This window comes from Pararge aegeria, chromosome 11, assembly GCF_905163445.1.
Source record: "Pararge aegeria chromosome 11, ilParAegt1.1, whole genome shotgun sequence".
In the NCBI taxonomy this organism is placed as follows: Eukaryota; Metazoa; Arthropoda; class Insecta; order Lepidoptera; family Nymphalidae; genus Pararge; species Pararge aegeria.
Window position 1 is genome coordinate 18,432,228 of NC_053190.1, and position 26,514 is coordinate 18,458,741.

Genomic DNA, 26,514 nt, shown 5'->3' on the forward strand with positions numbered 1-26,514 from the left:
TTCATAATATAACAATAATGTACCCAGAAGTATAACTTCATATGCATGTGCCTAATATTTTAACTTGACTAAATAAATTATCTTGATTGAGACTTGGAATATTTAAATTTTTAATAAGTAATAAGAGTGGTGTACCTTCTTATATTTATGTATGTTAAATATGCATTGGGAGAATGGTAGTGAAAGTTCAAATTAACTTAACAGGATGTTGTGGGTGCAATAGCACAAATCTGTCTGATTTGCTAACAACATGGGACACTAGTAAGGTGGCAGACTTTGGGATGTCTAAATTTGGCCTTTATCTTTCCTCTAAGCAATCATGAGCACATCATCCGTCCTAGATAATTAAGCTAACATCAAATAATTATTATTATCCGAAACAACCAGAGTTCAGTACCAACGTGTTAGCATAAAAGGTTGTTTAATGCATATTAAGAGTGGCATGCAAAACAGAGTATGCACTAAGTGGGCAGATGATATTAAATAGTGATCATCTCCAGAACGAGTTACAAAAACTAAAGGGTAGGCTTTTTATAACTTTCACAATGCCTAGCCTTAAGTTTTGTATAGCTTTTGCTGGAGATTTTTGCCATTTTTTTATCTTCTTCCCACTTAGTGCATACCCCTGCATGTAATAATATCCTCTACTGAAATTTAATATATATCTATTTAAAAAAATACTTGATAAGAAGCACTACCTTACCAAAGGTTCTACTAAGAAACTGCTAACAAGAAACTTAGCAGTTAATCTATTCCATCACTAATATTATACAATTAAAGTTTAATAAGCTTCTATCATCATTATATAATGTGTGCTGATGAAAGAGTAGACTCCACAAGTTGAAAAGAGTGCATAAAAGAAAGATAAGTTAGAATTTATATACCAAATATCTGCAATATAACATTATAATTGACATATTATTTCATTTGTTACCTAAAATTAATTGGTAACAATAATGTTTTAAATGCTAGCCATAACCAAATTGCTATTGCACGCCTCATAAGCAAAGCGTTGAGGTGGGTATTACTGTCAGCTTACACACACCAAGTGATTCTCAAAAGTGAATATAAATAGATAAATGTTGAGAAAAAATACTATTTTTGACACTCATGATATTTTTAAATCTCTTTTTTTTTATTTTTTCTCTTTTTATTAATTTAAACTAATAAAAAAACTGTTAAAAATAGTTCTGTCTTGGACGTCTGTGTGTCTGTATGTGCGGATCCCATATCTTGTGGTCACGATAACGAGTCAAATACTTCACTTATCGAGTTGTTTTTGTTACCTAAAATTAATTGGTAACAATAATGTTTTAAATGCTAGCCATAACCAAATTGCTATTGCACGCCTCATAAGCAAAGCGTTGAGGTGGGTATTACTGTCAGCTTACACACACCAAGTGATTCTCAAAAGTGAATATAAATAGATAAATGTTGAGAAAAAATACTATTTTTGACACTCATGATATTTTTAAATCTCTTTTTTTTTATTTTTTCTCTTTTTATTAATTTAAACTAATAAAAAAACTGTTAAAAATAGTTCTGTCTTGGACGTCTGTGTGTCTGTATGTGCGGATCCCATATCTTGTGGTCACGATAACGAGTCAAATACTTCACTTATCGAGTTGTTTTTTTTTTTATAGGCGTCAGTATTTTGAGGAATAGAAGCTTATTACTTTTCACTGTATAATTAGATGTAGTTTAATTATTATTCACAAATAATCTCAATTCTATTGTAATGAATGTTATGGGGCGTGCACTTTTGGATTTTCCAATAATAAAACCTAGAGTAATATTTTATTTTACTCTAGGTTTTCATCACATCTTCAGCTATGCTGGTATGAATTGATTTACATGCTGCAAAGTATAAGCGGCAAAGTTTGATCATTAATTGACAGTTGTTTAATGAAATCTGCATTATTGTAAGTTTTTTTTAATACTACAAGATGTTATGAAGGTAACAAGTAGTATATAGGCAACTACATAGTCATATATCTATTAACTTGAAAGTTCTTAATATTGTGTTTCATTAAACCGTTTTTTCATAGTCACTAGTTAAACAGCAAGTACTAAACAGCTATATAAATTTCCTTGGACGTTAGTGCGGGCAGGTTTTAGGGTATTTTTAGATACACACACATCCAGCTGACTACCAAACGGGTGTGATATTTACAGTGGAGGCTGGAAATGTACTACAGAGAGCTAGCTACCTCATTACTTAGTGGAGTGGTGGGTTATTAGGAAACTAGGTGCAAAGTGCCAGGCGCAATGTCAGGGTTCTCGGGCAACGAACTACACGGGCATGCAGGTGCTTACACAGTAGTTGGTCAATACCTCCGCTCGTGTCCATCGCACGTTTAATATGAACGTAACTGCACCGGACACTTCACAGCGGTTCCTCCGTCGCGCACATTTATATTATAACGTCATAACACTGGCTATTGCACTAAACTGATTGGAAGTGCTACAATCGAACTTTGCACGCACTAAATCTCATTAATTAGCGAATCTATTCATAAACACGCACGGACGAGATTGAAATACGTAAACTAGAGACGTACCTCCTCGAGCATGATCCTATAATAACTGTCTCTTCATTCGTCCAAGGAACTAGTTATCAAGGTCTCGTCTCGAACACAGCGTGCACGGTTCCAAGAATTAAGAAACAGGTTATATCAAATGCGACTTTGTTATTATAACACACTTATTGCGGCGAGTTTGAGTATCACAACCGAAAACGTATAATTTTTGCAAATTATAAATAACTCGTAACAATTTTGACGCGATCGTCTGAAGTTACAACTTTTGCGAAGTGAAGTAATTTGATAAAACACGTCTGTGTGCAGTAAAGGAAAACGCCACACTACTGCCGATTTGTTATGATTGGCTACCGAGGTCACAAGGTGCGTGCTACGTGGATAGACGACGCATGCGCGCCGCAGTGCGCGCCAATATTTCAAACATCTGAGTCTTAAACGTATAGAAAATATACAAGCAAAACAATCTAAATTCATAGATAATAATAATTTATTCTGTACGCATTTGTACAGTTTTTAGTATATTTTCAATGTGCCATTTAATACGAAATAAATCAAAAATTCTTCCTTCATAAATTGAGGAAAATTGATTGCCGCTATTTTTCATTTAATTTTATCTGGTATAACATAAACTGTAAATATATAATATAAAATGCCACAAATACCTATGAGATAATCTTTTTGCACCAACATTTTGATTCAATAAAATAATATAAGCTAATAATTATAAGCTATTCCTATTTTACATCCGCTTTAACTACTAACTTTAAGGACTGATGGGCCAAAGTCCTTTTCTAGCATGAACATCTGGGTCATTAGAAATATGGAGAAAAAATTATGATAAAAACAATAAACTCTCAGAGGATTCAAGTTAGGTATATAATGAAGCGTAGGTGTAACGAATCGAGTTACGAGTATGAGTCAGAAGGCTTCATAAGATGTTTCAGAGCGTGGGTGTCCTATTTCAGCGTATTTCGGTTTAACTATATTTTGGAAGGTGACTCATCGCGGGAAACCTATTTTAGAGCTATAAAAAGTAATTTTATTTTTTATTAAAAATTGATCTGAATTAAAAAGTAACACTACGTGTTATTAAGTTATAATATTAATAATGATATTTTTATTTTATGCAACTTATCCTAGATGTCACAGGCTACGCGGTTCTTAATTTATTTTATTTTTCTATCCCGATGAACAGACAACTAATAGTCTGAAATGGGACTAGACAGACCTTCAAAAACGATCTTGAACATTTTATTGTTAGAAGCTTTCTAAAAGGATACTTAATTTTTCATCAGTATTATATCATTTGTGTTATCAAGTACCGCATAAACAATATTTTAATAACTTTTTGGTGTAAATTATGTTTAAAAAAAAGTAATAGGTATGCTACAGCCGAAACGCCTCACCAGATCAATTATATTCTAACCGAATATCGAAGTAAATATTTTAACGGCCGAGTGGCGCAGTCGGCAGCGACCCTGCTTCCTGAGTCCAAGGTCGTGGGTTCGATTCCCACAACTGGAAAATGTTTGTGTGATGAACATGAATGTTTTTCAGTGTCTGGGTGTTTATCTGTATATTATAAGTATTTATGTGTATAATATTCATAATAAAATATTCATCAGCTTTCTTAGTACCCATAAAACAAGCTACGCTTACTTTGGGGCTAGATGGCGATGTGTATATTGTCGTAATATATTTATATATTATACCTTACTAATAAGTGATTGGAACATTAATTTGCCGAAATACAATATAATCATTAATATAAAACATCTATAATTCTCATCATTAATTCATCATCATTAATTATCTTCGCCATTGGTTGCCTGGAAGAAATCGCTATGAAGCTAGGTATAAGGTCGCCAAATTACGTACGTAATTACGTAATTAGTATACGTTGTTGGTGTGCAATAAAGGTATATTCATTCATTCATTCATTCATAGAAAATATTTTAATCAAATCGAAAAAATCATTTGTATATCAATGGCCACATGGGCCATAATATAAATAGCTTCCGAAACCGAATATACCGAAACTCGTGTGTCGAGTGCGTTGACATACCTACACAGAACTTGGCATGTATCTATTTGAAATTTGGATACAAAAGCATTTATAGAAAAAGCTGATCATGGGAATAAACCAAGTTTAAAACTAGGCCGTCGGTAATCTAGAACTCTATAATATATTTGAATTTGTCAAGGACTAAATTTCAAATTTTCGATTCTACTTTTGATTTTTTCGAATACCTACAAGTACAGCGTATTTAGTTAGTGTTGCCAACCATACTCAAAATAATTATACTATTGTACTTTATGATTCATATAAGTAATAGTTGTTAACATATTAAATTAATAAGTACCTATCTATCAATCAAATCTTTATTCAATTTAGGCTATAGTTAAAGCACTTATGAAAGTCATACATTTTTTGTTTTTTAAATATTAATGTAAAAAATAAAAATGATCAATAATGAAAGTTTATGTTACAGCCTTAAAATATATAAGAGATGTTAAATAAAATTTTGTTCTAAAGCATTCATTAATTATTGTTTGTATTATAATTGTTATATCACCATTATAGGGGTTGGGAATGTTTGGGTTTCGGAATTTATTAATATTATGCATTTACTCCACGATAAATAACCTATCTAATAGAATATGCTAAAACACTCCTTTTATTAAAAATTAACTTATTTATTATAAATTGGTACTCTTTATTTTTACCTTTTCTGAACACAGAAATACGAAATAGTGTACCTAGGTCTTTTTAAATTGGCAAGCCTATCCGTAAGTGTAGTACCGACTACCGATTGTGATATCTACTGTTAAAGAGTATATTTTCCTGTTTGATACGAATGGAAATGGTATATTCAATAGCAAACATTGTAATTAGAAAGTTGAGCCCGTTCCAATGTTGCAATGGCGCTCGGCGCTTCGCAGTGAGTCAGTCGACGCGGCAGCGAGTCGCGCCCGCCACTCGCGTGTGGCGCCACAACCTGGCGCGAGCCCGCCAGCCCGCCAATAACCACGGCTCCACGTTCAAAACTTCAAACAACCCTACCACCCTTTATAATATTGCGTGGAATTACTATTCAAGGAAGGGTTCACTGCAACGAGCGATACGTGTGCGAGAAGACGTAGACATTGCTCTAAGTAGGCTGCTTAATTATCATCTTCATTATGATAAACTCAATCGTGAGACGTCCGCCACGAAACACATATCCACAGGTCTTTTATGGGGATTTCCTGGCATCAAGGTCTTGTGCCGTGCAGAAGATACCGACCAGTTCCTTACATGATATAAAACAGGGGATTTATTGTCGTGGAATTATAGCAATAATGTGACAATTGCAATGGTTTTTGGCGGACACTGTTTTTGCCACTATTGGCTTAAACTTAATTTGGGCGAAGGTTTCGGAAATTGATATAAGTTAAACACAAAAAATGTGAATGAATGAATTGATAATCATAAGTGTTTCACCGGTCCTGGGTTCGATTCGCGACGAAGACAAATTGAGATTATATAATATAAGAATTTTCTTCGGCCCTAGCCCGCTTTTACCGCCCTACCATTAAATATGTCGCGTACCAGTTTAGCGATTGGGCAACTATTGGCATATACAAAAGTAGAGATAATTTGTATGAGCTCTATAGTGAAAAACAATATAACCATACTCCAGCTTTCCTACAACACGTAAAAATGTACTCTAAAACGTTTAAGAACGTTTGCTTTCATGCTAAGTCGCTATACTTTAAGGATCAAATCATAAAATCGGATAACAAAGTACAAACAACCTGGAAAATTGTTAATAATGAAACTGGGAAAGCTAAATCTCGCAACGTAAACTTTGAATTAATTATTAATGATAATAAAGTTACCGCTGACAGTGAGGTTGCAAGTACCTTTGAAAACTTTTTTCAGAGTGTTCCTATTTTGTTGACTGATTCACTTAATTCTTCACCTACTGCAGCTCAGAGTTTATTGAGGAACAACGTTAATGAGTGCAACGTTTTATTTAATTTTAAACATATATCTGCATATGATATAATAAAGAATTTTAAGTTGTTGAAACAGAAAAAAACCGGTGATTTATGGGGTATGTCTGTAATGGTAATATCTAACATTATAGACGTTATTGCCCCTTACTTAGCCATACTTTTTAATGAATGTGTTGATAGAGGTACTTTTCCAAATTTAATGAAACATAGTAAACTTATACCTCTATTTAAATCTGGCAATAAAAACGACATTAACAATTACAGACCCATTTCAATCTTACCAGCTCTTAGTAAGGTCTTTGAAAAAATTATATTAAATCAACTTTTGAATCACTTCAATGTAAATAACTTATTACATCCGGAGCAGTACGGTTTTACTAAAGGTCGTAGCACCACGGATGCAGGGGCTAAACTTTTAAAACATGTGTACGATGCCTGGGAACGTTCGCAGAATGCCATTGGTGTTTTTTGTGATCTATCCAAAGCATTCGATTGTGTCGATCATAAAACCTTGCTTCTTAAACTAGCCCATTATGGTATCAAAAACGTTGCACTAAATTTGGTTGCCTCTTATCTCAGTGACAGAACCCAAAGGGTTTGCATAAAAGACATTAAGTCGCAGGGGTCGGCTACGTCAATGGGTGTCCCACAGGGTTCAATCTTGGGTCCCTTTCTATTTTTGATGTATATAAATGATCTACCACACCATGTCAGTGAAACCTGTGACATTGTACTGTTTGCTGATGATACATCTCTAATTTTTAAAACTGATAGAGGTAGAGACAACTCTGACGATGTAAGCCGTGCTATGTCGCATGTGTCGCACTGGTTTACTGTCAATAATTTACTTTTAAATGCAAAAAAAACTAAGTGTGTGGAATTTATTTTACCAAATGTAAAGAAAGTTAATAAAAATATAATAATAAATGGAGAATCACTAAAAATGGAAGATTCCACAGTTTTTCTGGGCATGACCTTGGATTGTAAGCTTCAGTGGGGTACCCATATAGATACACTAGCAGGTAAACTAAGCTCGGCTGCCTACGCCGTCAGGAAAATTAGACAGATTACTGACGTAGAAACAGCAAGACTTGTTTACTTCGCGTACTTTCATAGTGTGATGTCTTACGGGATCTTATTATGGGGCAAAGCTGCTGATATTGAAACTATATTCATATTGCAGAAAAGAGCTGTACGGTCAATATATAAACTTAAATCACGTGAATCCCTCCGTGAAAAATTTAAAGAAATTGGTATACTTACGGTAGCCTCACAATACATTTATAACAACATAGTATTTGTAAGACAACATATTAGTCTTTATAAACAAAAAGTGGATATAAACAGTCGACTTACAAGAAATGGTCATAAATTAGTGACATCTGCATATCGTCTGCGAAAGGTGCAGAAGTCATTTGTGGGATTGAGTATACGTTTTTATAATATGATTCCTAAGGTAATTTTGGACCTACCAATCCATAAGTTTAAAGAATGTGTTAAAACACATTTATTACAGCGAGGTTATTATACTATTGATGAGTTTCTTAATGACAAGGTTGCTTGGAAGCATCCGGCTCCGCTTTCATCTCTCACAAGATAGAAAAATGAATGTTAAAATATAAAATGTAAATTTTTGATGTTGGAAAAGAGCAACTGCTGAGTTTCTTGCCGGCTTCTTCTCGGTAGAATCTGCCTTCCGAACCGGTGGTAGAGTCACTACACACGGACAGACTTGACGTTTCAAAAGTGCTTGTATTAGGCCTACTTGAAATAAATGAATTTTGAATTTTGAATTTTGAATTTTACAAACCGTTGCTGTTTCGGGTATGGTTTTAATATAACTGCCATACACCTAGCAGGTAAGCCCTTCTGAAGATTGTATTATCACTTACTTACAGGTTAGATTGCAGGCATAGGCTCACTTGCAGTGGAATTAAAAATATCCACTTCCATAATATATTTAGACCACGTGGTCTCATAGTTTGCACGAGGGGAACATTGCGTGTCCGTCCCTATAGCTTATTTTCCGATGAGGGTAGAGCGAGCATTGGTTTTTGAGTTCGCCCTAAATTAGAGCTAGGTTCATAACCTGCCTCAAAAATTAGATAATTAATACATAAGGGGTTAGTGGCACTGTCCTTTTCCATCCCTTATTTAGGGTGATCGATGCGATTGCATAAAGCTAGCAAACGAATCGCATAAAATTAGCCCTTAGGACGTAGCACGATTAAAAATGCAATGAGGGTTAAAGACAGTCAGGCAGTCTAGTCGGTCGGTCAAACAAAAAAATGCCATTATGGAAACAACCAGTCAATCAGTCTAGTCAATCAGTCTAGTCAATCAGTCTAGTCAATCAGTCTAGTCAATCAGTCTAGTCATTCAGTCTAGTCAATCAGTCTAGTCAATCAGTCTAGTCAATCAGTCTAGTCAATCAGTCTAGTCATTCAGTCTAGTCAATCAGTCTAGTCAATCAGTCTAGTCAATCAGTCTAGTCAGTCAGTCTAGTCAGTCAGTCCAGTCAGTCAGTCTAGCCAGTCAGTCTAGTTAGTCAGTTTAGCCAGTCAGCCTAGCCAGTCAGTCTAGCCAGTCAGTCAAAAATGCAATGAGGATTAAAGACAGTCAGGCAGTCGGTCGGTGAAACAAAAAACGCCACTATCGAAACAACCAGTCAATCAGTCTAATAAGTCAGTCTAGTCAGTCTTTGGCCGTTGAAGCAAGCAGCAGAGGAGCAGCAGTTACTGCTAGGATTGCTAGTGCGTGCTAGGATTCGAACTTGGCCCCCGAAAGTGAAGTCAAAGTCCCGGCCTATCAAAGATCCAAATCATAGATGGGTCATACAGAAAAGATGTAGCACAGTTGTAATAAGGTTTGACTACCTCCCTGGCGCAGTGGTAAGCGTTGTAGTTTATAAGGGGAGGTCCCGGGTGCCATCCCAAACAGGGGAACGGAGTTTATAGTATCTGAATTTTCTCTGGTCCGTGTGATGGGAGGTTTTGGATGTCGCTACTGCCCTACCGAAAACGTCGTGCCTCTGTTCTTTAGCGTTCTGGTACGCTGTCTCGTAGAAACTGATTAGGGGCATGGCTGTTTTATAACAGGTAAATCGATCGCTACCATCTTACAACAGGTGGGATTGCAGTCAAGGTCTAACTTGTAGTGGAAAAGAGATGAGACAGTTCTGCGCTGCCTAAGTGTATGAACATTACAAGCAAAAATAAACTTGCAGTGCAATATACTAGACAGTAGACTAGGTACATATAATAAGTAATTCATTTAAAGGAAATTGTATACAATTTTACAATAAATTACCAGTTGATATATTGGAGATGTCTCTGAAAAAGTTCAAAGTTTGTATTAAACGTAAGCTTAGTAGAAAAGTCCTACTATAGTATTAAGGACTACGTCAACGATAAAAATGCTTGGGTGTAAATTATTGCTCTAACCGGGTGGCTTCTTAAATAGTTTTTAAAGGACAATGTGAGATGGTGATAACAAAAAAAAAACAACCGGCTAAGTTTGTTGTGGGCTTCTTCTTAGACCAGGGCGCGTTTGGAACCCTCGTAGCTTTAGTTTTAAGTTGACGAATTTATTTATCGCCATCAACTCACTCCTATGTCATATTTTACATGTAATGTACGCATTAAAAGTGCCATCTATGTGCCTATTTGAATAAAGAAATATTTGACTTTGACTTTGAGCCATGCCTGCGTGGAATGGTGCCAGGTATTCGTAAGGTGACCAGAAGACTGATGTAAGGAAACAATAAATAGGCGCTTCTGTCACAGGATAGGCATTTTGAGGCAGGCACGCACACAGAGTTTCTTTACAGAGTAGGTAGGCATGAAGGTGGAAGATGGCGTCTATTTGAGAAATTCTTCATCTAGGTATACAATAGAGTTTTATACTATTAAACGTTTAAGGAATGCAGTGATTTGGGCATGACTGCAGTACACCCCACTGCTTGGGCAACAACTGTGCAAAGTTCTATTGATTTAAATTACGAAATAAGTGGCATACAATCCTTCTTAGTCTCGTAATAGCAGTAAGCATTCATAGCGCTTAGAATGTCCACGACAAAGAAGTGTTCCAAGCCTCCCCAAACTGTTTAGAGAATATTTAGAAATTATTTAGATTTAAGATATATATATCAGAATTGCCATGCCGGGAATCGAACCTGGTACCTCCTACAATATACCACTCTAGGGAGAGTCGTCAGAACCTTTCTGAAACTCTTTATGAGCAAAACCTGCTTGCGATATATTAAATATATATATTTATATATATATATGTACTACGACAATACACACATCGCCATCTAGTCCTAAAGTAAGCGTAGCTTGTGTTACGGGTACTAAGATGACTGATGAATAATTACATATATTTATATATATAATTCTTGTGTGCGTGTGTATGTCACTGAACTCCTCCTAACCGGCTGGACCGATTTGAATGATTTTTTTGGTATGCCGTTGGGTGGCACCCTGGATGGTTTAGATTCACAAATCAGCCCGACAGATGGCGCTGGGGTCCGCTTGTATACTTATAAAATACAGATAAACACCCAGACACTGAAAAATATTCATGTTCATCACAGAAACATTTTCCAGTTGTGGGAATCGAACCCACGGCCTTGGTCGCTGAACGAGAAAGCAGAGTCGCTGCCCACTGCGCCAATCGGCCGTCGATATTATTACATAGATAGTAAATAGCTAGTTATGTTTGAGCAGTTTGACCTGTAGTTTGACTTTTCTGTGATGGCAAAGTAGTAGTAAATCACAAGCAAGACGAAATGATGACAAAAAAATCTTTTATTTCGCTTATGCTCGATGACAATTTGACTCATTTCTCATCTACCACTGCCATCATGACAAATACATTGTTCTACTAGTCAAGCTCTTTTATTAGAAACCAATATTGAGGGATTTGTGAAAAAACATATTCGCCAACTTGTGGCGGCGGCCATTTTGAACCGTTTTCGATCAACTCTCGCTTAAATTTAACTTTCAAACAAAAAAAACTACACACACACAGGCACATCAAACTTAAAATACCCAGTCATTTTTGCGTTGGGGGTTTAAAAATAGAAAGTAGATAGCAGTTAACAGCCTAATAATAAAAAACTAGAAATATTACGCAGCGACACGCAACTGAAGGCCTAAAGCATTAGGTACCTGGACCCCATAGCTTGAATAGACTATAGGTAGTAGTAGTTAGGTACTTAACAGTACTTTACCTGGTCTAACGGCCTGGCGGGCGCCGCAGAGGGCGCCGCCGAGCGCGCCGCCTGTCGCGAGTCGCGACGTTCCCTTGCCACTTTAAATTATTCCTGATTGTATCGAACACAGGTACTTTTACGACACCCTTACCAGTGGTCGGCAAACTAACATTTTAATTAAGCAAAACAACGATAAATATTAAAAAATTGCACGATGAAAATATACTATCGCAGCGGCAACTTGTGACCTTTAATTTATATAATCTTAACAAAAATTATCATACTTATAACAAAGTTGGACTCTAAAAATAGGCCCAGTGGCTGTTCGAAGATAGTTGCTAATAAAAGCCTGCAGTACGAAAATCCATTTTAATTTGGCTCAGTAAGCTTTCAATGAAATTATTTAACGTTACCTCGGAACACACGTCCTAATCTAGACCTAATCTTAAAATTCCAAGTATGATACGTAATAGTCAAGTCCCAAGTCTATCACAAAAGAAGCACCTCAGATTGCTGACCACTGCTTTAAACTTTTCGCTTGGGTTATAATCACCCCAATATTTTAAAGGGATTGAAGTAGGCCAAGGTAATTTTACATACACGCTTGTCTTACGTGTACAAATGTCATTGGGTAATGGTCGTTTTTCGTACTCAGATTGGTAGGGCCACAGGTTCTTCCACTGGCACAAAGCACCAGGGCTTGAAGAAATTATGGCCCGTCCCAAGATTCCTAAGGGTGGTAGGTGCGACACTCAAAAATCGGCTTGCAGGTAATAACGTTATAGATGGACTAAGATTTGTATATATACAATAAAAAATATATATATTTACACACACATATTTATTACATATCGCGGTATACCCATATTTTGCGTATGAGTTTTTTTTTATATAGAAAAAATCAGTTCTGGCCGCCGATAAAACGTAAGCCAAAAAATTTGATTCAAACTAAAAAATATTTTTGAAATCGTAAATCACACTTGTCAAATTTGTCATTCAATCAAAGCAAATATTCATAAGCATATTTTACTTAATTTTGAGGCTGTTATATTTATTGAAATTATTGAACTCATTATTAAACATTTTAAATCTAACATCTGAAATCCGAAAAGGTAAGCTAAGACAAAGGTAGGTTTCCTTGATCGCTTTCTAAAATAGATAGGGCTTCCATCATGACCAATTATACTTTTTGAATAGTTATAAGCTGGGCTTTTCGACAACAACGTGTTAGGATTTAAATTTAAATAGCATTATAATTTCCACTTTGTTATTTTTTTTAATTTAATCTTATTTTTGAACGAGACGATCGGTTGTCATTCTCCGATTGGTTAACGCCGGTAGACGCATAACGGCGGGAACCAATCAAATTGCTTGGATTCTACCTGGACGCTATGAGTTTTGGCGGGAAATTGGGTTTTCTTCTTGGCGGGTTGGATCATTCTTTTAGAGGGTTATGAAGTGAATTGCGAGGTTGAAAAACGATAAGTTCATATTGTCATAGTTTATAAAGTAAATTAATAAAGTGATATTTGTATAGTATGTTTATTTGCATCTTTTCGTGGCCTTTTCGCTATCCTACTACAGTTCTAATAATCGTAATCTTAATTGCTGTTTTCATCCCGCGTTCAAGCCCTTTTCACGACATATTATATAGTTAATTGTAGTTCATTTAAGTAAATTGGGAAGATAAACCACATGTCCTACCGAATGTGTCGGTAAAGTTTGGCAAAAACTCCGGTAGAGCTTCCATCGTGACCTTACTATGAAAATTAAGCTAAATTTAGTTTAAAGCTTAATCTTCATAATATATCATGGATTTCCGCAAAGTAACGCCTTCTTCTTTCCAATATTCCATCGTGACCCTTTACTTTTTTGATCGTTATAATTTAGTCTTTTCGAGAACAAAGTAATTTTGATTAAATCGGGCATTTTTCGTTCTTGCACCACATTTAAAGTTACTTTTACTTAATAACAAGTAAACTTGTAAGATAAACCAAGTGGCATCACTCTCTGGTCTATTTTAAAAACTTTATTTCCCTCTTATGAAACTAAGCTGTGGGAGATTAATCAACACTTATAACACATGCTTACATTGCATCTTACAGCAGTATTGTTGCGGGGGGCGGCTACCTTTTCTTTTCTGTGATCGACTTTGGTTGTTCGAAATTGGCATTGACCTTCCTTACATGGCCCGGAGTGGTCACGGTCTTTGGCAACACTGACACCTGATAATAATATTTATGTAAAAACCAGGAGGCCTTTGCCTGAGAACCCCAACTTAAATTGCCTGCTCTCTGAGTCCAAGGCTGTGGGTTCGATTCCCACAGCTGGAAAATGATGATGAACATGAATGTTTTTCAGTGTTTATCTGTATATTATTTTAAGTATTTATGTGTGTTATTGATAAAAATAATCATCAGTCATCTTAGTGCCCATAACACAAGCTACGCTTACTTCGGGGCTAGATGGCGATGTGTGTATTGTCGTAGTATATTTATTATAATATTTTTTTTCATATCCTTATCTACTGGGAAGAGTAGGAAAGGGAACATCAACAACCAATTACCGGCCCACTAGATGGCAAAGGTCTCCTCTAAGAAATGCTGGCCGAGGGCAGATTGGTAGACTTTACACGCCTTTACGAATGTCATGCAGAGGTGAACTGTCACGCATGCAGGTGTCCTTTTTCCTTCACTGACAGGAAAAGAATAGACGATCAATTCAATCTACCAAAAAATACTTTATCTATCTACTGCGTCCCGCAGTGTGTCCCGCGGTAAATAATTAGTTTGGTTCCATTCTTAGGACCGCACGTAAAGAAGCGACGATATTTGGTGTAAGAATTTAGAATGTTCCTTAAACCACATATTGGAATTCGATATTTTTGCAAGACCAAAGTAGCCTTTGCACACATCGCCATCTAGCCCCAAAGTAAGCGTAGCATGTACATGTACTATGTAGATGACCGATGATAAGTTTTTATGAATTATATAAAGTAATATAAAGTATTGGATCACTCAGCAACTATTCATGGTAAAGTCAACATCTCCCGAGTATGCTCCGGTTTCGGAGTGAAACGTGCGTCGAGGGTACATAACCGAAGATCTGTTTGGTGTGGAGTATTGAAGAAATTATAAATTACACCATACAGATTCTCCTGCTTTTCGCGGATTATAGCAAATTAAGCTTAATTGTCATATTTTTTCGTACAATATTAAGTGATATCTGTGTGTTGCTCACCGTCCTGCAGCAATACAATGATGCCCGACGGCGTCAAGACCCCGCAGAGCGCGTCGCCGCTGGCTCGCGCAGGCGCTGGTGACAGCTCAGCGGCGCGCGGCAGCCTCCACGCCACGCCGCCCAAGTGAGTGTTCTTGTAGCCCAGCGCTGAGGATACGGAGTCTTGAAACTATATCCAAGCCGATGTGTCCAAACCAGAGCATCCTCAGGAGATGTGGACTTTACAATGAATAATTGTCAAGTAACTATTCATTACGAAGTATAACAATTATAAAGTATACACAATTATTCCTTGTAAAGTTAACATCTCCTGAGGATGCTCCGGTTTCGGAGCGAAACGTGCGTAGAGGGTACATTGCCGGAGATCTGTTTGGTGTGGAATGTAAGGACTGTAAGGACTGTAACGGTGTGGAATGTAAATTACAGATATATACAGATTCTCCTGCTTTTCGCGGTGTTTAAAAAATAAAGTTTAATTTTCATACCTTGAAATTAACGCGTACTTCTATCGAATATTTAAATCTTGCGACCTTTGCTATGCACTTTTTTTGTACGCGAAAAGTGACGTTTGATAGCAATGATCTTAGGATTTACGCCAGTCGCACTGAAAACTTCTCCAACCAATCACAAGACTCGTTTAAACCTATGCAGCCTTAGTACAAGATTTGCTCGCTCGTAATTCGGTTTCGAGTATTGATAATCTGTATCGTCAAAGAAAAATTTAGCTAATATTACTCGTTTTGGAGTTGTAAATGCTGTACTTGACTTGACTACAATCTCATCTGGTGGTAAGCGAAGATGCAGTCTAAAATGGTAGCGGGCTAACCTGTTAGGGAGTATGGTAGTCATACCCCTAATCGGTTTGTACGCGATAGCGCACCCGGACACTAAATCGCTTAGCGGCACGTCTTTGTCGGTAGGTTGGTAATAAGCCACGGCCAAATCCTCACATCAGATCAGGCCAGAGAAATTTCAGAAATTATAAATTCCCCAAATTGCCCCTGCGGGGAATCGAAAAAGAGACCTCCTACTTAACATTCGTAGCGCTCGCCGTTGCGCCAAAACTTTTAGGCCATCCGGGTTTTCTCTCATTTTTTTTTTTATTTTTTTTTATGTTGTTCGTAAAACTGACAATCAACTGCTTACTCTAATATAAACTATAGCACTATTTGGCATGTGTATACACTTGTGCCTTCTCGATGCGAACATAGCATGCAAAATTAGGGCAATACTCCCGAATAAAATCCACGTGAATTTTCAGCTAATTATTATGAATTTTTACAGTTTAAACACCAACAAGCCTACTTAAAACTAAATAAAAAAATCGTTATTTTACTCACCTGTTCCAAACATTGTGATAGCAATTATTAGTACCTCACATACACAAGCACATCCAACTTTAAAAGTAAAGATAAAGTAACGATAACTCACAATTACCTACCTAAAACAGAATTGCATAACATTTAATGTATCTCTAGTTAGCATCTAATTTGCATCTAGTTATCGGAGTAGGTACTTGCACTTAAATCACTTCAAAATTATTATTTAAAATAATTGTGAGCATATGGTGTGCTCGGCGCGGCTAACACTGCGCTATAAGTGAGAAAACAACAAAAATTAACATTATATTATTTATTTTCCTTGTAATAGATGTGTGTGTGTGTGTGTGTGTGTGAGAATTATGGCAGCTCCACGTCATGGGGAACAGGCTGGTGGTCTCACCGTAGTCGCTAGAAGTACAACGAGGTAAAACTTCAATCTTTATTAATTTGAGATAAATGTCATTAAGACGGCAGGTACTAATTATATTAGTATATATATATAGGTATAGGTATCAATCATAGCCTCTGACACTAGCTTAGTATATACAGACCTAAGAACAATTACATTATACAAAAAGTATGCATCGGTAGGTCTAGAATTACCTTAAGAATCATGTTGTAAAAGCGTATACTCAGCCCCACAAAGAAGTTCTGCGCCTTTCGCAGACGATATGCAGATATCTGTTAAGTTGATTATATCTGTTAAGTTGATATATTTTTGTTAAGTTGATTCTTAATATCAGCTTTTTGTTTATAAAGAGAATATTATTTTGTCTCACAAAGAATATCTATACCTACTTATAATAAATCTGTAACTGGAAGATTTCTGTACATTAAATATATTTTGACCGGGGATGTTTTTTAATCGATACTGAGTCCAAAACCGATTTTTATTGAATTTTTGTCCGTCTGTCTGTATGCCTATCTGTCTGTTCGGGCATCACGTGAAAACTACTGAACGGATTTAAATAAAATTTGGTATAGCTGTACCTCCAGCTGTACCTGAAATTCCGGGTCAACCGGAATCCGGGTATAGGATACTTTTTATCCCGATAAACAGAAAATTTCCCCCGGAAATTCTATGAAATTTTTTATCAATTTTACTTCATAGCTCCGTTAAATTTGTATCGATTTTAATAATTCTTTTTGTATGTGAAATTGTTCAATTACTATTTGACTATTTACTTGGGACTGATTACCTTAGGAGTAATATCACCATGCTTATTTCTACAGCTAAACAGCATTGTTGCATTGCTGTGTTAAGGGCGCGGTTGCCGGTGTAATAACAGGCACATGAGGAATAACACCTACCTCTCAGGCAGTGGCGTGCATAGAGGGTATGCACAGAGTATGCAGATGATATAAAATGAAGAAAATCTCCAGTACGAGTTATAAAAAACCTAAGAACAGCCATAATAAGAGTTATAAAAAGCCTACCCTTTAAGTATTTATAACTCACTCGTCACCAATGTTTTTTACAGTGATAAGTGATATTTAAAAAAGATGTTTAAGAGTTTATTTTAAGAAGAAATTATTTGATTTTAAAGACCTGAAGTAAAGGCTTTAAATGTTGTTTCTTGTATTTTCACAGAAACGCAATTTCGTCTTTATTTCAACTACCTATTGAAGGGAGTATTATAAACATTATATCTATATATACAAAGTGTAAATGAAAACCAAAATATTACTTCATAGGTTTTAGGAGTACATTATTTAGGCAAGAACCATAGACAAGTTAGGTTATATGAGTTGTCTATTGAAAATCGATTGTTGAATGGTAAATGTATGCTTTGTCCGTCGATCGTGAAAACGGATATAAGTAAGTAGATATTCTATCACCTTTATCTGTGTTTTGAATCATCTACACTAAGTATATAATATTGTGTATCCGTTGCTCAGAAGTTTTAAGCTATAAATTAATTTCAAACAACACATATTGAACATCTGGGAAATGACAAGGCTTATAACCGGCGATCCTATACCTACACACGATGTCAGAGCGTCGATCGCGTAAAAACTGACACGTTGTTTCGTAAGAAGACACGTGGCGTTTTACATCGCACACCTTACGATTGTTTCGAATATATCTGTATTTTTTTTAAATAGTTTAGTGGTCTAGTGATGAGCATGCTCGACTGCAGATCACCGGGTCCTGGTTTCGATCCCCGGGCAGTCGACGTTACAAACCGTAACGGCAGCTTAGTGATGCTCTATTAGCTTTGTGATGCGCTCAACCGTAACAATAAAAAGATCGTTCTCCGAGCTGGCGCTGTGCTCAGGTATCGGGTAGCAACGGCAGAAGCCTCCCACCAGACCAGACAAAAGAACCCAAATTTCCCTGCCGTGTATTGAACCAGGCACCTCCCGCTTAAATCCACAGCGCTCGCCACTGCGCCAAGAAAGTTGACCAAATGCAATGTTACCATCTGAACTCTTAATTTCGAATTTGTTACTTAATTGTTAACCGAATTTACCTATAATGGCATTCTAGGTCAGCATGCATGACGCAATGATATAAAGAGGACCAGCTATTGCCCGCGGCTTCGTACGCGGTTCTTGGTTTGTCATGAATACTGCAGGAACCGTACATTTTCCCGAGATAAAAAGAAGCCTATCCAGGGTATAATCTATCTCCTTTCCAAAATTCAGTCAAATTGGTTTAGTAGTTTTTGCTTGAGAGATCAACAAACATCCATGCATCCATATTTTCGCACTTATACCTAATATTAGCAGGATATATAAACTCTTAATTTTGTTTATTCAGGCGTCTTCACCCGGCTCATCCGAAGAAGCAGATGTACTCGGTCCCAGTCAACAAGTTTACCGCCAAGACCTGCGCACCCAGCGCCAACCTGGTCAGAATCCGGAGCTGCCTCGACCAGTACCGCACCACTCCAGTCAGGCCTGTCAAGATTGGACCCAAGGCGGTGTCTATGGAAGATTTGACTCCAACAACGAGGAGCAAAAAGGACAGGTTATATTTACCTACATAATCAAATATCTGTAATAAGTTGTGGATGATGATGATGAGTACCTGAATTTGAGACATGTTCTGGAATGGAATTCGTAGTTTAAACAGCGTCTTACAGCAGGAAGGAGCCAAATCTGCCAACGGTTCGTTCCCCCGGGTTAAGCAGCGCAGCTGAGGAGAAAGCAGCGGCCAGGATCGGCAGGTTCATGTTGGTGGCAGTTTGGAGACGGCGTCGCGACGACATCCGTTGCTTGAGGAAGACTCTGGAGTGCCAGGTGACTTGAGGCCATTGTTATAGTTCCAGCGATAACGTCTAGAAAGAGCAATCTCGTTATGTCGGGGCTAGGAAGGACCCTTACTAGCCTCAGTAATAGTATATTATGGCTACGTACCTAATATGTAGGATACCTCTTTCTTGGCCAAATGTCGGACTTCCATATTACTTATGGAGCTCTGACGATAACGTGTAGAGTCTAGACGGAGCAATTTCGTAATGCGGGACGAGGAAGGACCCTCACTGGCTTCAGTAATAGGTAATGGACCTACATAGATAATCATGCATGTCCTACGAGAGAGTTTTACGGTACTGGTCTCTCTAAAGTATGGAAACAACATAATTTGTGGTTTAAAAACAATTATCGCAATAATAGGCTGATGAAAAACTGCAGAATCGTCGGAATTTTCACTCTCCGAACTTCTTCTACTCCTACTCTCTACTTGTGTATTTTACTAAATGTTAAAGTAAGAGTCACATGGTAGAGTACTTTCAAGGTGACATGCTCGGAGCGCCTGCGCATCCAGGTTTGTGCGCTGAAGTCTCTGCTGGACTCCGACAACGCCAAGGTGCGCCTCGCGATACGCGAAGTGGAGAGGCTAAAGAAGCTGCTGCGGGACAAGGAAATGGAGAAGGCTGTGCTGGAAAAGGTACCAGATGACTTTTACTTCCGATTCATCCAATTGCATGTTTTTCTAATCGGACGTAGTTTAACGCAAGCGATCCATCATAATCCATTCAACTCATTTATAAATGTTGTTTGCAGGAGAAGTATGCGCTGGAACAAGATGTTTGCGCTGCTGAGGACCACGCCTCCGAGATGAGCGTCGGTAAAAAGCTCACTCTACCTTTCCATTCCACCACACATGTGGACCCTCCCTCCCTAGCGCAGCGGTGAGCGCTGCAGTCATATAAGCCTAGATCCTAGGTTATATATTTTAGAAGTAGTCGGTAAAGCATATTGTGACAGAGTTGGTCCGCAGAAGGAATATCACCATGCTCATTTCTGCCTCTAAGCAGCATTGTTTCAATGCTGCGTTCCTGTCTGAAGGGCGTGATAGCCAGTGTGATAACAGGCATATGAGGCTTAACACCTAGTCCTCAAATTGATGGACACAGGGCGGCTTGCTGCAGGATTCAGCCGTTTGGGATGTAGGTTGTCTGTCAGTCTATCAGTGAGGACAAAGCCATAAACATTATAGTAATAAATGAGCTAGGTGAATAATAATGCAGCGTCACTGACAATTCTTGATCTTTTATTTACAAGTGACTGAATGTCTTCGTAGAAGTTTAGACTCATATATTTACGCATGTAAATCTAGTAGGTAAGTCGGTATGTACCTATCAGTAATCAGTATTGTTTCCTTTAATTCCTCAAAGCCGCACCACAATAATTAAGAATACGTGCGGTTCAAATTTGTTTCAAATTTTTTTTCCGCAAGTAGGTAATCTCTCTCGACAGGTATATATATCTTAAAGATCAAATTCAAATTCAAATTAAATCTTTATTCATGTAGGTAGGGCTATCAAAGGCACTTATAAAACGTTCATACATCGATATGTTAACACAATTGTATGGGGATGGTGATACCTGCGTTCGCCAACTTAAACGTAAAGCTACGAGCAAATTTATATTAAGCTATGAAGTTAGAGCAATTCACACCCAAGCTTTTTATCGTTAAGTAATCTTTGACATCCCTACTTCCCTACTCATATTATGTTGTTATTAATGTCAATGTAAGTTTGTTTGTTACGCTTTCACGCAAAAACTACTCAACCGAAACTTTGTACACATATTCTTGGAAGTGTTAGAAGTAATATAGGATACTTTTTATCCCGACATTAAGCTCGGTTCCTTTGGAAGAGGGGATGATAGTGTTTGACGATTTTACACCATAACTCAGACATATTATAACCGATTCAAATAATTAATTTTGTACTATAGAGGTTATAATATCTGTTTAATTTTGACCAAACTTTGTGTAAATATGATGAATGTGGTTGGAGATAGAGGGGACAGAACTCCTGAGCGGACAACAGCAAACCCCTCATTTAAGGCTGAATACTTTAAATTTTTGGAGAACTACAATTATTTTGAATGCCACATCAAAAAAAATCAAACGCAGACGAGGTCGCGGGCAATAGCTAGTTATAATATAATTTTCCTGTGAGCTTATGTTTTATATACACTTTGAACTTATTGAGAGACATTTAAAATATTTAATTCGGTAATTTGTTATAAAATAATATACAATTGCCCCAATTGTTAAATTAACTAACAATTTTCTATTAGGTTGAAGTACAAAATGTTGTTTTTGTATACGAATCAAATGTCCGCCACCACAAAATGGAGAATTAAATTTTTCCGCAACTTTATCATATGCGTATCAAATTAAAGGAACCCTTTCGACTAATTCACCTTTCGAACAACAAAAACAAAATCAAAATCGGTTCAGCCGTTTGAGAGCTACGATGCCACAGACAGACACACAGCCACAGGCACGTCGAACCTAAAACACTCAGTCTCGTCGAACTTAAAACGACCAGTTGTATTTTCGTCGGGCTTAAAAAGAAACAAACTCTTCGGTTTTATTAAAAAGTCACACTTTGAATCAAAGCCGCAGGCCGCCACTAGTTATAGAGAAAAAATATAGACTGGTCGACTAGAAGGAAAATGGTTAAGAATCAATCAAGAGGCATCACTAGAGCCTGGGTTTGTGGGCGGAGTCTGAGCGCCGTTTTTTTTTTAATTAATCCTCAATACATTTTCCCAATGTGTGATCATCGCGCGGTCATTACGGACGGCCGACTGGCGCAGTGGGCAGCGAACCTGCTTTCTGAGTCCAAGGCCGTGGGTTCGATTCCCACAACTGGAAAATGTTTGTGTGATGAGCATTAAGTGTTTTTCAGTGTCTGGGTGTTTATAATATGTATTTTCTAAGTATTTATGTATATATAATTCATAAAAATATTCATCAGTCATCTTAGTACCCATAACACAAGCTACGCTTACTTTGGGGCTAGGTGGCGATGTGTGTATTGTCCTAGTATATTTATTTATTATATTATTTATTTATTTATTACACAGACCTTGGCTTGATATGATGATCGCCGGTTAACGATCATACCTACTCTTGGGATGAGATTTGCATGTGTGAACGGATTTTATTTCGATCTGATGGTTATTTTTCATTTTTTATACTGAGGAACTCTAATTGATTAAGACGTGGTGCATTTGGATTTGATGCGCAATGTTTTGAAACTGAGTTATTCAAAATGCTTTCATAACATAACACAAATTGCGCTTACTTTGGGCCTAGATGGCGATGTGTGCATTGTGTGTATGTATATATATTTATTTATTTTAAAAATAGCGATGGATTATGGCAGTGGCTGTATTAATTACTGTCTATACATTTGTGTAATATACTTAGGTACGTACCGAGTATGCTAAAAATGATGCACAGGTTGGCGCAACTGCCGCAATGAGCTGGAAGGCGCGCGGGTGGCCAACGCGAGCGTTCAGCAGGCGCTGGCGCTGGAGCGAGCTGCCAGCCAGGAGGCCCGGGCACTCTGCGATCGAACCTTCGATCAGGTTAATTACGAGCTTTTTCACAACACCAGCGGCGAGGATCCTTATCACATATAGGCTAGGTAAAAATATTTAATTCCGTCCTCCCCGTTTTCTGCCACATACATGTATTTGATAGGTGTATTAATAAATAAATTATTAATTAGTGTATTGCCAATACAGTATTAGATAGAACAAGGCGTTACTTTGCGGAAATCCATGATATATTATGAAAATTAAACTTAATTTACTCCAAGAAAAACAGGAGCCTTGAGGGTACATTGCCGAAGATCTGTTTGGTGTGGAGTATAAGGATTGAAGAAATTATTAATTACACCATACAGATTCTCCTGCTTTTCGCGGAGTATAGGAAATTAAGCTTAATTTTCATAGCATAAAAATAGTCCTAAACTCCAAGACGAGATTATTTTTTATTAAATTCACATCCTACCATCCTACCCCTTGTTTTAAAGCCGAAATATTTATATTCCACTCGCAGCTGGCGGCGCTGCGCGAGGAGCTGTCGCAGCGCGAGGCGCAGGCGGCGTGTGCGCAGGCGCAGGCCGCCGCGCTGCGCCGCGACCGCGACGACGAGCTGCGACAGCTGGAGCGCACGCGAGAGCAGCTGGCGCTCGAGCGAGTGTGAGTGTGCGAGTGTCGCGACTGCGCGAGGAGCTGGTGTCGAAAGAGTAAATGGATTCAACTGATGGACTGTGTAGGACTGGGTGTGTCCAGCGTCTCGCTTGATATCGTTTGACAACCTAGTACTTTATTTATCATTTATTTAATGGACAATAAACAGGTTACAATAACTCTTATAAAACTAAATAAAAAATAAAAAAAACATATTGATGTAGGTAATATTGGAGACCCACTTAAGGACTGCCACAACTTGCTAACAAAAAACTAGATTGTCACTTAGAAAACTAGATTGTCAGTTAGAAGGAGTAAAAACGATGAAGAAGAGAGACATGAGAGTATAAGCTGTAAGATCCATCAAGCTGTGACATAAACTAGCTAGCGCCGCGAACAAAAACATACATTTTGGTATTAATGACAAATAAAACAAATACTTATATTATATATAAAATAACATTAAATAATATTAAAAATGCTTACAATATATACTAAAGCACAAAACAAGCTAAACTAATAAAAAAAGAAAAAGAAATAGGTTTAAACAATACTATCACAGTATTGCGATAGGAAGTGGTGCTTTAGTCTTTTTTTTAATTCAGGAAGACTGTCCCCTATTGTGTCTATGTCAAGCACTTTATTAATGCTCGATCGGTTGTAACCTACTACAATGTATTGCTACTGCAGATTAGCGACTTGTTCATCTGTGTTATTAACTTAATAGTCTCTATAGCCTGCAGAATTACTCTGAACTTCGATTTACTTTGAAAATTCACAGTCCAATATAAAGTGGTTGTTGCTTTCCAGGGCACGCGAGCGCTGTTCGCGCGAGAGCTCTGCGCTGAAAGTGCGCGTGTCGCTGAGCGCTCGAGAGACGAACGCACTGCGCGCCGCAGTGGGGGAGTTGCGCGCTCAGCTACAGCGAGTGGAGTGCGAGCTTGAAGTCACCCGCGAGCAACTGGACTGGTGGCCGAGGCCGCTCACCAAGTCAGTTTGCAATGCTCTCTTGGCGTTGCGGGCTTTTTTACCTACTCTTACCTACAACCCTGTACAGAAATATTTAAGTCTCAAGTCAATTATAGGTATAAGAAAATTTCATGTAAGATGTTGCCATCGTCTTGGCAACGAGACAACGGTGACTTGCACTGTCAAAAAGTTATCAAATCTCATGTAGAACCAAGCTGCTAACTACACGTCCTAACGCTACATGGCCTATTTTCACAAACTACTAAGGTGTAGAGTCAATATTATGTTTATCACAATTTTGCGCCGCTGATTTTATTTACTTTCATAAGTACAACACATTGAAATATTTTTGGGCCCCCGAAACTAAGTACGAGCAAGCTCACTTTAGGGCGGATGAACAGCTTGCAGACTGGTAACCACTGTATCTAACCTATGAGCTACGTAGAAAACCTCAATCTGCGGCGATTATGTCGATTCTCGCGGCGTATCGCTCCTCGAGCTCCGCTGCAGGCGTTCTGCCTGCTGACCTTGATGTGATCCGTGCTGCAAGGATCGATGAGGCTCGCCAGACCGTGCCAAGAACGGAGTTGCGCAGGCGCAAGCGAGAAATCGTGATAGAAATTGAAAGGTTGTGGCAGCAGCGGTGGTCCTCAGATGTCTAGGGCGTCGAATTGCGGCACTTCCAGGACGTGTCCGGTAGACTCAGGGCCACGTGGGTCACATTGGGTCATGCTCCCATGGCCCCTGTAACCTCGCGCTTATATGACCCACAATTGTGTTGTGGGTTGGTCTGTTTGTTGGCTTTTATCTTGGCTAGTTACCATACTGCTGACAAAGACGTGTCGCTAAGGGATTTAGCGTTCTGGTACGATGCCATGGCAGAAAAACAAACAAATGTTTATTTCTACGCGACATCATACCGGAACAATAACCGGTGACGTCCTTGTTGTAATCGTTAAGTGCATTTGTGTGAGAGTGTTCAATGTTGTACAAATTATATCTACTGCAGGATGCTCGGCGCGGCTCGCTCTTGGCTGCGTCACCCCATATCCATTCGGGAGGCAGTGCTGTGGTCAGTCACACCGGCGCGGCACGGCTGCTAGTGCTAAGCCCGCGACACTACCTATCACTTCAAAGAATCATTAAAACTTACGTAGTCTTTATGCAAGTACCTATAGTATTTTAGATATGAATCATATTGTAACATTATACCAATGTAATATCTGTTTATGTGTATAAATGACTCAGGAAATCGGTACGCTGAAAGGTAGTTAAGACTAGTAGAATTTATTTTTCAATTATTTTGCGGGCGGTTGTACTTCTGGGTGCATAGGAAAAGGAAAATGATTCGACTTTTATGTATGAGATTTTAACGAGATCTACATAAGTTAGTAGATGTTATTGATATTTTTATAAGTTTTATCTATCAAGTTTGGTAAGTATGTTACATTTGTTAAAGTTATAATCAGTAGATTTTTAGGTTTTATGTTTTTCGGGTATTTTGCGAAACTTATGTACTAGGTAAATTTGTTGACTTAGTTTTTTAAGAATTGTATTTATTTAATAAATATTATTGTAATATTGTTGTTTTAGTTCTTGCCTTAACTACTGCACGGTACTGGTATCTTACAATCTTGCCCCATCGTTAAATAAAGACCAACATATCTGCCCTGGCAGCTCTAGATTACGTTCCAAGACATCCTTTATCATTATCCACCAAATACTTGACCACACGGGGCACTGCAGGGTGGCTGGCAAAACTAAACTATTGCATTTT

General features: G+C 37.8%; 2 protein-coding genes across 9 annotated transcripts in view; one reads left to right on the plus strand and one right to left on the minus strand.

Annotated features, from left to right (window-relative positions):
- The window catches only part of LOC120627238 (embryonic polarity protein dorsal), a 76,843-nt gene extending 60,276 nt beyond the window's left edge, over positions 1–16,567 (minus strand). For 2 of the 8 annotated variants that reach the window (XM_039895132.1, XM_039895130.1), the window contains exons 1-2: positions 16,439–16,567; positions 14,998–15,144 (exon numbers count right to left, since the gene is read on the minus strand). In XM_039895132.1, coding sequence (XP_039751066.1) covers positions 14,998–15,144; positions 16,439–16,460 — 169 coding nt within the window. In that variant the 5' untranslated portion in view covers positions 16,461–16,567. Of the gene's footprint in view, positions 1–2,334; positions 2,875–14,997; positions 15,145–16,337 lie in introns of those variants that run through there. The other 6 variants (XM_039895138.1, XM_039895137.1, XM_039895134.1 and 3 more) reach the window with 4 other exon arrangements.
- Positions 16,568–18,270: 1,703 nt separating this feature from the next.
- Positions 18,271–26,259, plus strand: LOC120627452. Its single transcript, XM_039895455.1, has 10 exons — positions 18,271–18,312; positions 18,537–18,598; positions 19,084–19,293; positions 19,409–19,565; positions 20,062–20,214; positions 20,331–20,394; positions 23,032–23,159; positions 23,635–23,777; positions 24,579–24,758; positions 25,747–26,259. The coding sequence occupies exons 1-10, from the start codon at positions 18,271–18,273 to the stop codon at positions 25,838–25,840; spliced, it is 1,233 nt and encodes a 410-aa protein (XP_039751389.1). The 3' UTR covers positions 25,841–26,259.
- Positions 26,260–26,514: the final 255 nt, after the last annotated feature.